The sequence below is a fragment of the Scylla paramamosain genome, chromosome 11, assembly GCF_035594125.1.
Source record: "Scylla paramamosain isolate STU-SP2022 chromosome 11, ASM3559412v1, whole genome shotgun sequence".
Classification (NCBI taxonomy): domain Eukaryota; kingdom Metazoa; phylum Arthropoda; class Malacostraca; order Decapoda; family Portunidae; genus Scylla; species Scylla paramamosain.
In genome coordinates this window covers 1955001-1970000 of record NC_087161.1, presented here as the reverse complement: position 1 = coordinate 1970000, position 15000 = coordinate 1955001, and the positions used below count along the sequence as shown (strand labels likewise).

Below are 15000 nucleotides of genomic sequence, written 5' to 3'. Positions count from 1 at the left end.
GTGAAAGGGTTAACTAAGAACATAAGAAGGCAAGGGAAGCTGCAGAAAGCCATGAGGCCTACACGTGGCAATTCCTGTATGAAACATGCTTCCCTAATTTCACCTCGCTATCATCTCATTCATATATTTTTTTTTTTTTTTATTTAACTTTATAAGTGATACAGAATCCTTGCTAAGTTACCCTGGAATCATGAATCTCTCTCTCTCTCTCTCTCTCTCTCTCTCTCTCTCTCTCTCTCTCTCTCTCTCTCTCTCTCTCAATCTTACCACAGAATTCTTAGGAAAATACCCATAAAATCATTAAAACACTCTCATTAACCTTTTCCTCCACTAGAGCCTGTTAAAAAGTTACCTAGTTGAAAATAAGACAGTTTTTTCCTCGATTTCAAAGCAGAATCATTAAAATACCCGTATTAACTTCATTCTCGATTTGAGCTTGTTAAAAGTAGTCTACTTGAGTTCTTTCACCTTGTTTTCTGTTTATTGTAGTGATGTTCCTTTGAATGGCGGTATGAGAGGCAGGAGGAAGTGGAGAGGGAAGATAGCAGAGTAGATAAAGGACGAGAGATGCTGTTTGGACGTGTGGATAACTGGGGGGGGATGAACAGTGATGGAGGCACCGAGTAGTAATGGTGTGGTGGTGTTGGTGGTGATGGTGGTAGTAGTAGTAGTAGTAGTAGTAGTAGTAGTAGTAGTAGTAGCAGCAGCAGTAGTTGTAGTAGTAGTAGTAGTAGTAGTAGTAGTAGTAGTAGTAGTAGTAGTAGTAGTATTTTTCCTCCTGAAATTATGATCTCTCCCGCTCTTCCTTTTCCTCCTCCTCCTCCTCCTCCTTATCCTCTTCCTGTCTTTTCTCACTTTCCTCCTCCTCCTCCTCTTCATCTTTCATCTCTCCTCTATTCCTCCTCTTCATCCTCCCCCCCTCCTCCTCATCATCATCGTTATCATCAGCTTCCTCTTTTTCATCTCTTCCTCCTCGTCATTATCATTCTTTTCCTACTCTTCCTAATCCTCCATTTCCTCTCTCCTCTTCTTCACTTTCCTCTCTTCCACCTCCCCGTCCATTAACCCCCTCATTCTCCTCTCCTCTCCTCCCCTGCCTTTTCCCATTCCCCTCCCCATCTGTCCCCACTACACCCATACCTCGATACTGCTACCTTATCATCCCCTCACCAGCCCACACCTACCCCTTGTCTAGGCTTCCCCAGCATAGGCCCAAAATATGTGTGTGTGATCTCTTCTTCCTCCTACGTGGCTTCCCTCTTCACTTATCGTTGTTGAAGGAGAGAGAATGATAAGTGGGGCAAATATCTATGAGTATTTAGCCCTATTTACTTCCTCATTGAGAGAGAGAGAGAGAGAGAGAGAGAGAGAGAGAGAGAGAGAGAGAGAGAGAGAGAGAGAGAGAGAGAGAGAGAGAAAGTGTGTGTGTGTGTGTGAGTGTTTGTGTGTGTTTCCTTCTTGCTGGAGGTTTGTTTACGTAGCAACATTCAACCTGATCCTGAGAAGAGTGACCGCTCCAGTCCTTTAAATTCTAGAGTGAGGTATTTCTGTAGGAATCGAGAAGCCACGGTTCTTTGAATGGCAGGAGGAAGCAATGAACCACTTTCGTACAATGTTCCATAATTCTTTAATGACCTACTTATTAGTTCTTCATTTGTTAATGGGAAAAGAAATTGTTACTTGTTTTCATATTTCATGTAAAAAAAAAAATCTGATCATATATAGCTGTAACATGCTGTGAATATAATTTCGAACAGAACAAAGTTGTTCAAGGGAATTGTTTTTGTATGATCAGCCCGTCTAGCCCCAGCCGTAACACTATCCACAAGCATTGTCTCCGGAACTACGTGACTGATCGCAACGAAACACACCATATAATATTGAAATTCTCTGGATTTCGTGTGATACGGGTTTCATTACATCTGAGTAGAGTACTGCCACACTCTACTGCCTCCACATTAACTACTCTGGAACATCGAGGAAAATATTCTCTTTTAGTACACACACACACACACACACACACACACACACACACACACACACACACACACACACACACACACACACACACACACACACACACACACACACACACACACACACACATACACACACGCACAGCAGATTGTGGCAAGGAGGGGGCAGCTGCCAACACACCCAGTGATATACATATAAAATAATAAATAAATAAAGAAAGAAGAGTGGACACGTGTTTCACACACACACACACACACACACACACACACACACACACACATGCAAGCCCCGTGAGGTGACAAATTTCTTCTTCTCTTCTTCTTCTTCGCTTACATTCCTGTAAGGCTGTTTCAAATTCTTCGGTTGACCAAGTTTGGTGCAAATGATAGATGGATAATCAGCATACACGTAAATCAAATGCTTGTTACATTTTTTAATGAAATAATGAAGAATTGTAAAGTGCATTTGTTCCACTGATCTGGGGCAGCCAGTAAGAGGTCACAGCAGAACCCCCAGAGGGCGGAGTGGCTCCTGTATCGTGAACAGAGTACAACAGGGCACCCCACACATGTATAGCAATGCTGCGTAAAACATCTTGAAGGAAAATAGTAGAGACTAGGCTGTTGTCACAGAAGACGCATAATTTTGTGGCGGGATGGACATGATGCCCCTGAACTCATCCTCACTACGGTGTTGCTTTGCCCCTCGAATCTTTGTTTAGCTTTTACAGACAACTCTCCAAAGAAACGATATTGTAGATTTTTTTTTTTTTTTTCAACTGGGTGATCGACCATTTCGTGACGTAATTTTCTTTGAATTTGGATTAATCCTTGTAGAACCCAAGACTGAAAGACCACTCAGACCACTCATACCACTCAGACCACTCAGACACATGGTGCACATCCACCTTGCAAACAATAACCTGGAGACAGACGGAGAAACGTTACAAGGTGATGTGTTTGTATAAAACAAGGAACCACTTGACCTCTACCGTATAGGCTGACTGATAGTGACTAACAGGTCTGGATTACCACAGGCATGCCAGGATACCTACGAGTAATTCAACTAATGCAAATGGTGTCATGATGCTAAGGCCAGATTTTGGCTTGGAAGACTCGTGCACAATGTCATGGCAGCTGGAAGTGCACCGTCCCGCGTCACCAGGACACCTGCGGCTGGCACCACCACGCCTCTGCAGTGCTGGCGGTCTCATACATTTTGCCAGCAACGTGTAAGCGGTGGATCGCCTGCGACTTCATCAGCCAGACATTCTCTCAGAGAGCGAGAAGTTAGCGACAAAGGAAGTCCGCGTCGTGTTGAGCGGGTTTGTCGTGTCTGCAACATGCACGTTTGTGTATGAATTCTATTATTGAAGTAGTGGCCACGAGAAAGTATATTATACACTGTAAAATTTTCGACATTTACTTCAGTAAAATTTAAGAGTTTATATCTGAGTCATCCGACCTCTACATTACATCTCTATCCGGGTTCCTTCGGCCAAGGTCACAGTTTTATAACCTTTTTCCGTGTGGGTCTGTTCTGTGTGGATCTTCGCATCACTTCACGTCAAACTAACCTAAATAAATCCGCTGCCTTGGTACTGGGCTTGTCTAGTTTTCTCTATTCCCTCTTTCTTCTTCACGTTTTTCTATTCCCTTCATTCATCCATCTTCTTTTCTTGTTTCTTCTGTCTACTTTAACTTCGTAACGGTATCACAGTTTTAGACGAATGGGTGACGAGAGTGGGACAAACACAGAGGCTGGGGCGGGATGGTTATTCATTCAGCACACCGTCCTGATAGGCTTCAGTTATTAAGTTCGTCACACGAGTCGTCATCTCAGGGTTGTTCATAGATGTCAGTTCTTCCAAATAGGGTTTCTATGTTTTCTTCATGATCCATTATGCCATCTTAAGCAGCCACGAACTCGGCATGGACATTATAACCTTGGCAAACTTCACTTTCAGCCAGGAGATGAAGGCCGTGCTGAGGGTGCCTTGACTTAGTTTTTATTTTGCGGATACTGAAAGTGCATAGTAAGTTCACAAAGAGAGCGAAAACCACGCCCATCAGAGTTGACTTTCGGTATTCCACCAAGAAGTCCTCGAATCTCCAGTGTGGTAAGGTTGCACCCAGGTTGGCGGCAGCGGAGGTGAAGGTGTCGTAATAAAGCTTCTGCATCTCCCTCATGTGGTTCCACCTTACATCCTGCTGCGTGGATGTGTTGATCACGTAAAGAAGGTCTGTAACGAGGTTTTGCCACCTCACGTTCCCCCAGTCGATCATTGCGAAGTCTTCCACGACGCCTTCCTTGTCATATTTAAACATGAAGTTGTTGGTGCAGTCATCCCCATAGCACAAGCGCAACACTGCTTCCTTAATGTTGATAGTCAGAATGCCTGTCACTTTATTGAGCAGCTTATCTTTGTTAGAAGCGAGGATCCTCAGCACGCATGGGAACTGTGCATAATACCCTCTAAGAGCACCCGAACAAATACCCCCAACACACTGGTCATGAATGGAGTTGCTTTGAAGTGTGGGTATTTAGCCAGGAAGTCGTGGGTGTGGTTGAATGTGTAGGAGGCAGCGTGGAGATGAGCCAAGTTCCGTACTGGTGTCTTGAGTTGCAAAACGCTCAGACCACGACGTTTATCCCCCAATGTGAACCTGTGAGAGAGGCAGACAGGCAAGGAGTATGTGATTGTGATATTAACAGACGTAGCTGTTTGTAGTTTTAGTATTGTAAAGACTGTGTCTCATTAGCATGAATTGCTACTTTGTGCTATGATGGCAACAAAGTGGCTACCATTGTTGACAAGGGGAGTCTGTTCATGCTCCCGCCCACTCCAATACTGAACACAGCTCGTGCAACACACACCCGCCCTTCACGAGATCCTGCATCATCAACAAGTATTCGCCATCTTCGCACACGCCGTATACGTACTCATGCGCGTTAATGCGGTACTTGTCGCCACCTCTCTCTTCCTGGAAAGTGTTTAAAGTAAGCAGGTTTCGGAGAGAGTGAGTGACTCCTTCTGGGGTGCCCCGAACTTCATTGCTAGTGTATGCTCGAACTCGCTGCCAGAGTTCGATGAGTTGCGATGAAGCTGTAGTGTGCGCGTGAGGGTGTTCCTCCTGCCGGCGTCACCAGCAGCCCTCAGCCGCGATTCTCATCACGTCACTGCTGAACTTTTCACCCTGAAGTGAACATTTCTTTGCTGAACACACACACACACACACACACACACACACACACACTTATATATATATGTATATATATATATATATATATATATATATATATATATATATATATATATATATATATATATATATATATATATATATATATATATATATATATATATATATATATATATATATATATATATATATATATATATATCCATTTTTGTAGATCCTATTGATAATAAACAAACTGATGATGACTGACTGACCTGGATTCACCTCGAAGGAGTTCACCTTCACCGTTGACTTGGGACTAGTTTTGGACTCATACTGACGCAAGACAGCTTCCGGTCACTCCTTTGTGACTTCTGATGCTGCCCTGGGGTTCTTCGAGGACTTGGAGGACTTCATGTCAGCCTTTATTGCTGACTTTCGCGTACACACACACACACACACACACACACACACACACACACACACACATATATATATATATATATATATATATATATATATATATATATATATATATATATATATATATATATATATATATATATATATATATATATATATATATATATATATATATATATATAAACAGATGATGTTGTTTATATAGATGTTATTAGATCTGCTATTATGCCTCGCTGAGGAAGTGATATGATCTGCTGTGGGGGGCGGGACTGGGAGGCGCAGAGTGACAGGGATGTGAAGGCAGCGTCCGAGGATCGCACTACTTGCTATGGGGGGCGCCATACACTGCAGCCCACACGAATATGTACACCAAGTATTGTGAGGCTGTGGGCTAAGGTGACCACAGGCTTACGTGAGATGTGGCGGAGGAAGAGAGCTATGAAATGTAATCAAATTAAATTATTCTCACAAACATTTGGGAACGCCACTGCTCTGGTACCGTGCACTCATCATACCATTTCGCTCCTCTGAAAGGTTTACGCAATAAGATAAACGAGCAGTGCCTCCACGAAGGCATTTTTGTGAGACAAGATATTTTCACTTTTTGCTGGGAAGGAAGCGGTGGAACAACAGGCTGGAGAAGCAGACCTGAACTCTCAGCGCGTGGCTTCAGGACATGGTACTGTGAAAGCACCTAGCAGTACCGATAACACAGTACTTTAAGAGCTGCAAAGCACGATGACACTGAACTGGGGCGGTGCACAACTGAAGCCTCGGGGGCGCTACTTTACTGTAAACAAACTTCTACATTTCCTGTGATAGTTGATTGGGATGATACCATCAGGAGTGTTATGGGCAATGTTCAATATTGGTAAATATTTTTTTTTATTTTTGCTGCATTAATAATACACATGCGAAGCGATCCTTATATATTATTTATCTAAACCAGTTAAGGCATTTCAGTCATGATGGCTTGGTCACAAATAGAGGTTGAAGTTGTTAATCAGTTTGAGTCACATATCGTTTCACTTCCTGCAAATACCACTCACTCTCGAGCACTTGCTGGATGATATACGTACGCGTATCATTTAGCAAGTGTTCGAGAGGGAATGGAATATTAATTGTATTGTATTTAAAGCAACAGTTTCTTAGATAACGTGTTCTATACCACTCAAATTAAGTTTTTTTGTTTCTTCCGCTCACGAAAACTCGACTTATCATCCCTGTTAGGAATTAAAAGGAAAAGTGATAATAGAAAAAAAAACAAGGAGAATGAAGTGAAAATAATAGAAAAGTGAGAACAAAAAGAAAGGATGTTGAGAGTTAGGAAAGAAGAGGGGGAGAGAGAGAATGAATGATAATAAAATGAAGAATGAGAAAGAGGGTGAGAAGATAAGGATGCGATTAAGAAAGATGACTGGAAATATCATAAAGGATAGGAGGACGTGAGAGAGAGAGAGAGAGAGAGAGAGAGAGAGAGAGAGAGAGAGAGAGAGAGAGAGAGAGAGAGAGAGAGAGAGAGAGAGAGAGAGAGAGAGATTGCGGAAAATTTTCAAGCGCTTTTTCGTGTTTTTCTTCTTCTTCTTATTATTATTATTATTATTATTATTATTATTATTATTATTGTAATTTCCGGATGTACATTTGTATTAGTTGCTGATGGAAGTTGATAATGTGTGTGTGTGTGTGTGTGTGTGTGTTTAACGATAACACACACACACACACACACACACACACACACACACACACACACACGTATATAATAGCCTGTCCGTCAAACATTCCTTCTCACTTACAACTTATGTCTGCATCACTTATGGAAGGCTTGCTCTGACCTACTTACACACACACACACACACACACACACACACACACACACACACACACGAGATGCAGCCGTGTGAATTACGACTGCTATTACGTGTGTGTGTGTGTGTGTGTGTGTGTGTGTGTGTGTGTGTGTGTGTGCGTCATAGTATTTTTGTTCTTTCCTTCAGTCTTGCTAAGCACACATAGATAAGATGCAGATAAGCTTTTTGTGTTTGCATTATCGTAGATTGTGGGTGGGTTGCTACACACGTCTGTAGGAGTGTAAACAACTAGGTACTGTATTTCTTCTACTACTACTACTGCTACTACTACTACTACTACTACTACTACTACTACTACTACTACTACCATTACTACTACTTGTTTCTGTTCCTGTTCTTGTTGATCTTCTTGTTTTCCTTTTTGTTTTTGTTCGTGTTACTCTTATTGATGTTCTTCCTCCTCCATTTTTGTACTTGAGTTGTCTTTACTACTACTACTACTACTACTACCACCACCACCACCACCACTACTACCACTGTTACCATGAGTACCTGCACGATTGGTGGTCAACGAATATCTCTCCATTTAACTACAATCTATCTCGTGGCTGTCATGTCTGATTTCCATTACTAGTTCCAATATCCTATTTAGCTCCTCCTCCTCCTTACCACCACCACCACCACCATCACGACACCCTCCTGCCCTGTCTCAACTCTCCACGGGTGACTCAGAACTACTGCTGTCACACACAAGGAGGCTGCTGTCTGGACCATTCTAGGGTGTACTTTTTCGAGCATCTCCCCACAGTGACAGGACGCTACCATGGTCATTCCAAGTAACTACACGTGTAAAGTAAATGCTGAAGTTACTTGTATATAAAGGAAAACAAGGCAAACTAATTAATTACGGAGAAAATGCAAAAGATGTGAAAAAAGTCGATCAGGTTACTCCAACAATTTCTAACGTAAACAAACGGCTTGACTCTAAAGTAATTTTCTTAACTTACCTTCATGTATTTTTTTTTTTTACCTTAATTTGATATTTTTACGGAGTGGAAAGGTGAGGGGAAGTAATCACTTATGCCTGGGAGTACTGGAGGGAAAAGTACAGTGAAGGAAAACAAGAGAAAATAAGAAAATAAGGAAAGTTTTCGCTACCTCCTCCCTTCTTTCCTCAAGTGACCTTTTCTTGTAACCTACTATGCGTGAGGAAAATGAGAAAAAACAGGAAAAATAAGGAAAGTTTTCGCCACTTACTGTGTGTGTGTAAAGTATCATATACTATGTTCTTGCTGTTTAGACACTCGCATGGATAAGCACTCACTCCAATGGTCCTCCGCTGGAATGGTCGTGTATTCTAGACAGTCTTGATTCACTCACCGCCGCAGTGTAGCTTCTCTCTGTTTGTCATCTACTGTTACTTCCATCCTTCCTCCTCTCCTGAACTTCCTAACAGCTTGCCTAACCCACCCACACTCCCAGTCACGCTCCATAGGATGGCTTGCCTTCTATGCGTTATAATCTTAAATAAAACTCTGTCTGTCAGGGAGATTTGACTCAATAAACTGTATATATATTTTTCTCTTTATTCCGCTTTGTTATAATTCGTTGATGGTAATATTTTTTGATTACTTACTCCTACTTCATGCTGCTCAAGACATTTTAAGTACTTTTACCCCTATTCTGTCCATCTTGCTAGTGAGGGTTGACCAGTTCCTTCACTCTTTCATCTCTTATACTGGTTTGCTTTGGATGCCTCTTCTTGTTCCAGTATTCCTTCCTGCCCACGACTTGAAGTGTTTCTAAAGAGGAACTGTGAAGACGCTTGAGAAAATGTACTTGTCTGTCTTTCTCTTGGTTCCTCTCTTGTTTCCTTTTTTTTTGGGGGGGGGAGAAGCATTGTCAGAGGGGTTATTATTGATATTATTATTATTATTATTATTATTATTATTATTATTGTTGTTGTCGTTGTTGTTGTTGTTGTTGTTGTTGTTGTTGTTGTTGTTGTTGTTGTTGTTGTTGTGCCCTTGTCCTACACTAGCCAACATCTACTACTACTACTACTACTACTACTACTACTACTACTACTACTACTACTCCATCCACCACCACAACCACTATCACTGCCAGTACCACTACCACCACTACTACTACTCTATTAATTCTCGTGCCCTTGGCCTTCTCTTCCTCCTCTAATAGCCAACATCCACCATAAACTTCCCCCCTCCTCCTTCTCCTCCTCCTCCTCCTCTTCCTTCTACTACTACTACTACTACTACTACTACAATTACCACCGCCATCACCACCATCACCACCATCACCACCACTACAACACCCCCTTTGTCTTCGCCTTCTGCAGCAGCGATGGGCAAGAGGTTGAAGCGCCTGGTGGAGGTGGTGAACAAGCCGCACCTCTTCGGCGTGTTGAGGCAGCAGGAGGAGGACGAGGAGGACTGGAAGCCGTCGAAGGAGGCGGTGAAGGAGGCGAGGGGGCTAATCTTCACGGAGGAGGACTACGCCGAGACCAGATGTGGTTTTGGCTCCTTCTCGCCCCCTTGGCTGCAGGTGAGGGAATGCTGGTGGTGGTGGTGGTGGTGGAGGAGAAGAAAGGATGGTGATGGAAGATTAGGATGAAAATAGAGTAACGAGAGAGAGAGAGAGAGAGAGAGAGAGAGAGAGAGAGAGAGAGAGAGAGAGAGGCTGGCCCTCCCTCGTAATCTACACTCATCAGTCAGCATCCGCGGTGCATTTCTTTACCATCGCCGTGGAAAGACCCGTATTCTGAAGCGCTTTGCTCTCTCGATCACCACGACTGTTTTCAAAGGTCTCCTCCTTCTCCTCCTCCTTCTCCTTCTCCTCCTCCTCCTCCTCCTCCTTCTCCTTCTCTTTCTCCTCCTCAACAAACAGTAACTCAAACAGAATGTGGACAAACGTGAAAATACTACAAAAAAACACCATTATTCAACATCCGCAGAAAACGAGGAGAAAACAAGGAGAAAAGAAGACGGATGTTTAACCAAATATTTTAAGGGGATACCCAAGAAAAATTAACCGTTGTATTCCCGGCGTATCTTACCTCCCGCTGACCTACTTCCCTATATAGCGCCTTACTTTCGGTGACAGTGGTTATGCAAGTGACTTATGACGTGCGGCTTGTTTCGCAATCTGCTGCAGAGGTTATATAGATTGAGAGAGAGAGAGAGAGAGAGAGAGAGAGAGAGAGAGAGAGAGAGAGAGAGAGAGAGAGAGAGAGAGAGAGAGATGTGGGGGGAGGGGGTGATCGTGTGGCTGTGGGCGTGGTGTAGCAGTGCTGTGCGTGGCTGTGGGGCTGTGGACATGAGAAACATTCCTGTGTTTGGATCAAGAAATGTATAAATCTGTGGCTGTGGACGTGCTGAGACGGACATACGTGGAGGGCGTGGGACTGAGGGGCTGTGGACAAAGGAACGCAGTGTTGGGACTAAGAAAGCAAGAAAAGCATTAATTTCCTTGGTGGAGGATTGAGCATGCTTGGCAGGGCTGTGTAGTTGCTGTGGGGACGCTGTTAACTAAGGTCATGGTAATGTTTCCTTCTTGACTTTACCACCTGGGACACCCTTGAATCTCTCTCGAAACCCTTGCGGACCTTGGCACTCTCAGAAGACAAGCAGAGTGGCTTCCCTTGACTCCTCTGTGCTCCTCTTGGCTGCTCCGTTCCTGAAGACAGCCGTGGCGTGAGGCATGGATCTGGTCTCGTCATACTGGTGTCTCCACTAACATACGAGCTCCAGCTGCTGCTTGTTGCCCTCGTTACCCCCGCAGCGCCATCTCTCCTCCCTTTCTGGAGTGAGTTGTTAGACTGTCAGGGCTGTGATGATGAGGTGCTGTGTTGTAGTGGTGTTCTTTTCCTTTCCTGGTGCTTGTGGTGTTTTGTGGTGTGGGTGGCTGAGTTTGTAGGAGGAGGAGTTTGTGAGGGGCTTGTGTTGGTGGTGGTGATGTTGTTGTTGTTGTTGTTGTTGTCGTTGTTGTTGTTGTTGTCGTTGTTGTTGTTGTTGTTGCTGTTGTTGTTGGTAGTGGTGGTGGTGGTGGAGGTGATAATGGTTGTGGTGGCGGTGCTACTTTCGTTGTTGTTGTTTTCTTCTTGGTGGTAGCGTTGTTGGTGGTCATGTTACTACTACTACTATTACTACTACTACTACTACTACTACTACTACTACTACTACTACTACTACTACTACTACTACTGCTGCTACTACTACTACTACTACTACGAATACAACCACATTACCGTTATTAACGCTAGACACAAAATCAATTAACTAACTACAGTAATTAGTCTGAAACCTAAGACAAATATCGTAAAAAGTCACAAAATACAAGTAGTAGCAGTAGTAGTAGCAGCAGCAGCAGCAGAAGTCGCCGCAGTAGCAGTAATGGCGGCAGGGAGGGAGAGGGAAGGGTGAGAAGGCGATGGCTTCAAGGACTGCATCCTGCCTTAGCCTGATTTTGCAGTTCCTGTTATCTAAAAGCCTCGTGGTCACAGCGGCGGTGGTTTGCTTGTTAGGGCAGGGGATGGGGAGGGGGAGGCTGGGTTGTTGAAGGGAGGGCGGGGGAAAGACTAGATGAGAGAGGGGAGAGAGGGCGATGGTAGGATGGGGGGATGTAATTTAAACAGGGAAGGGAGGGTGAGAGGACTGGGTGAGTGAGTGGATGAGGGAGGGTGAAGACGTGAGGGGGAGGAGAGGGTTGGGTGAGTGACTGAGTGGTGAGGGAGGGTGAAGGTGTGAGGGGAAGGAGAGGGTTGGGTGAGTGAGTGAGTGGTGAGGGAGGGTGAAGACAGGAGAGGGAGCAGATGAGAGTAAAGTGAGGGAGATACAGTCATGCATTTACATACTTGTTATTGCTAAAGTTTTTGAGGAAGTTACATTCAAGTGAGAGATGAGAAGGAATTGGTTCTCAGACAGAGTGGTGGATGAATGGAACAGTCTCAGTCATCATGCTGTTAGTGGTGAGTCATTAGGGAGCTTTGAAAGACGATCAGACACATTAATGGATGGGAATGATAGGTGGAAATAGGTAGGTATGCTTTATGCAGAGATTGCCACGTGTTGGCCTGACGTCTCCTTGCAGCTTCCCTTAGTTTCTTACATTCTTACTTTCTCACCATCTCTTTACTTCCACCTTGAAAACAAATCATTATTACCAACATTTTCTCTAAACTTACTAAAACTCCCTTTAAACATTATCAACTTTTACTCTTCTCGTGCCTACCACCACCATCACCACCACTACCACTTCCACAGCAGCCACAGCCTCCCCTGCAATAGTCACAACAAAGGCGAGCAGGAAGAAATACTGAAGGGGACAATAGAGCAGCGAGGGGCGTGTGTGCCTAGAAGCGGGGCGTCAATGCCTGATTTAGGGGGCGGTGGTCGTGGTGGTGGTGGTAGTGGTAGTGGTGGTGGTGGCTTAGTATATGTTGCGCCAGATAGTTTTTAGTTTTCTTCTTGATCTTGTTCTTGTCCTGTTGTTGTTGTTGTTGTTGTTATTATTATTATCGTTATTACTTTCTCGTTTCTGTTATTGTTCTTCTTTGTTTTGTTCTTCTTGATCTTGTTGTTCTTGTTCAACTTTCCCTTCTTCTTGTTCTTGTTCTTGTTCTTGTTCTTGTTCTTGTTCTTCTTCTCCTCCTCCTCCTCCTCCTCCTCCTCCTCCTCCTCCTTTTCCTCCTCACTTTCCTTCAGTCATCCCTGTAAAAGTCACGCTTTCTGTTTCTCCTCTCATGACGAGACTGACGAAGGAAATCATTGTGTTCTTCCCGTGTTGTGCGCTTCATTTCTTTCTTTTCTTTTATTTATACGTGTCGTGTTAGTCAGGAAATACGAATGAATTGTAGATAATGTCAAGATTCGGTAACTTTTTTTTTTTATATTATCTGGGTGGGGAAAATCCTTAATTCTGCAATTTCTATCCTTGTTCTTTTTTTTTTTTTTATTTTATCACGTATTTTATTGGACAGCCTTCTTGACATGTAAAAATATAACGAAAATAAAACAAAATAAGATAAATGGACGAAAAAGTGAATAAATAAATGAATAACTGAAATGTGTAAACAAAAAAAAAAAAACATTCTCAACTTACACACTCGCCCTACACACACACACACACACACACACACACACACACTCTCTCTCTCTTTCAAGCGTCACAGTGTTGGGGACGCAAGGGAAGGAAGCTGCATATGTTATTTAGTGTCCTGGTGGCTGTCACGCTCAGCTGCCCTCCTCAACTATCCCCGCCTTGTGTCCGCAGCTGCTCGGATGTAGAGCGACCTTGTGGTGGTGGTGGTGGTGGTAATAGCGAACACCACCACCACCACCACCATCATTGCCACGTGCAAAAATGAGCACAAGAATAATGGGGTAAAAAAAAGAGGAATAAGGAAGGGAGTGGTGTGACGGGGGACTGAGGAAGACGTGGGAGAATGCGGAGCAAGGTGGATGTAGAGGCGGCCATGCATGCAGCTAGGAGAAAGGTATAGGAAAGAATAGATTTTGCAGTTTCTAATAAGCATAGTGTTTAGAAGTGGCTGGAGAATTCAAAGAAATGTCCCGGAGTGGCTAGCGACTAATGGCAAATGTACTAAGTAGCAGTGAATGAGCTAACAGTTACCTAAAAAGCCACGTTCTCTTCTGTCCTTGTAATCTCCGCCTCTCCACCAAAGAGCAGGTCTGTAGTGAGGGTATCCTGCTGCAAGGAAAATCTGTGACGAGTTTGTTGAAGGCGTCCCACACACACACACACACACACACACAGCAGCAGCCTTCAGCCCTCAGTGCTTCACCCTTCGACTGTTGTGGCTTCATCTTTGAGTTTGTAAGGTGTCAGTAGGAAGCTTAGAAGGTATATTTTCCTTAAACGCCACTGACAAAAAAAGGAGTGGTTGAGTCATTCAGATTTTTTAGTGCCTGCAGTTTTATTTCCGTAAAGTAAAAGTTAGGCAGTGTTTCATTAAGCAGGTGTCTCCGTCACTAGCAGTACAGGGCATCTTGAAGTGAATGGCTGATCTTCCAGGAATTTTTATATAGTCAGTTAGATTGAACTAATTACATAGAACGATGGTTTGGTTTTTGAGAGAGACAAGAAGACATATTAATTATTTACTGTTTTTTGGTTATGTCAAGAGGTGATGAAGACAGTAATACACACTGGCCTGTTTAAAGCTTACCGGATGAAATAATGCCTTCATGGTGATGGCCAATGACCCACAGAGCTAACAGGACGGTCCAGCAGTCATGATTGAGATTGCAGGGTGTCTTTGTTGGCATTTCCGTACTGAGTGCATGATTTGTGTATATGTTTCAACACTTAAGTATCTCTATTCAGTATCCTGGTTCAATTAGTTAGTACATAATTATAATACAATACAGAACAGATATCTCCATTTCTTATCTTAGTCTAATTAGTTGTACATCATAATACATAAGCGATTAAGTAGCTCCGAGAAACACTTAGGCAACACGTCTGGCAGTTTTGCAGGTCACAGGTCACTCAATGAGGCGAGGGAGAGGTCCTGTGTCCGCTGCCAGGAGTCCATGAAGTTAATCTCTCCATCTGTCCCATGTGTC

At 43.5% G+C, this 15000-nt stretch overlaps 1 protein-coding gene across 4 annotated transcripts in view; it reads left to right on the top strand.

Annotated features, from left to right (window-relative positions):
* Nucleotides 1–15000, top strand: part of LOC135104805 (solute carrier organic anion transporter family member 74D-like) — a 34708-nt gene that overhangs the window by 7242 nt on the left and 12466 nt on the right. For 3 of the 4 annotated variants that reach the window (XM_064012420.1, XM_064012417.1, XM_064012418.1), the window contains exon 2: nucleotides 9753–9958. In XM_064012420.1, coding sequence (XP_063868490.1) covers nucleotides 9758–9958 — 201 coding nt within the window. In that variant the 5' untranslated portion in view covers nucleotides 9753–9757. Of the gene's footprint in view, nucleotides 1–4698; nucleotides 4978–9752; nucleotides 9959–15000 lie in introns of those variants that run through there. The other variant, XM_064012419.1, reaches the window with a different exon arrangement.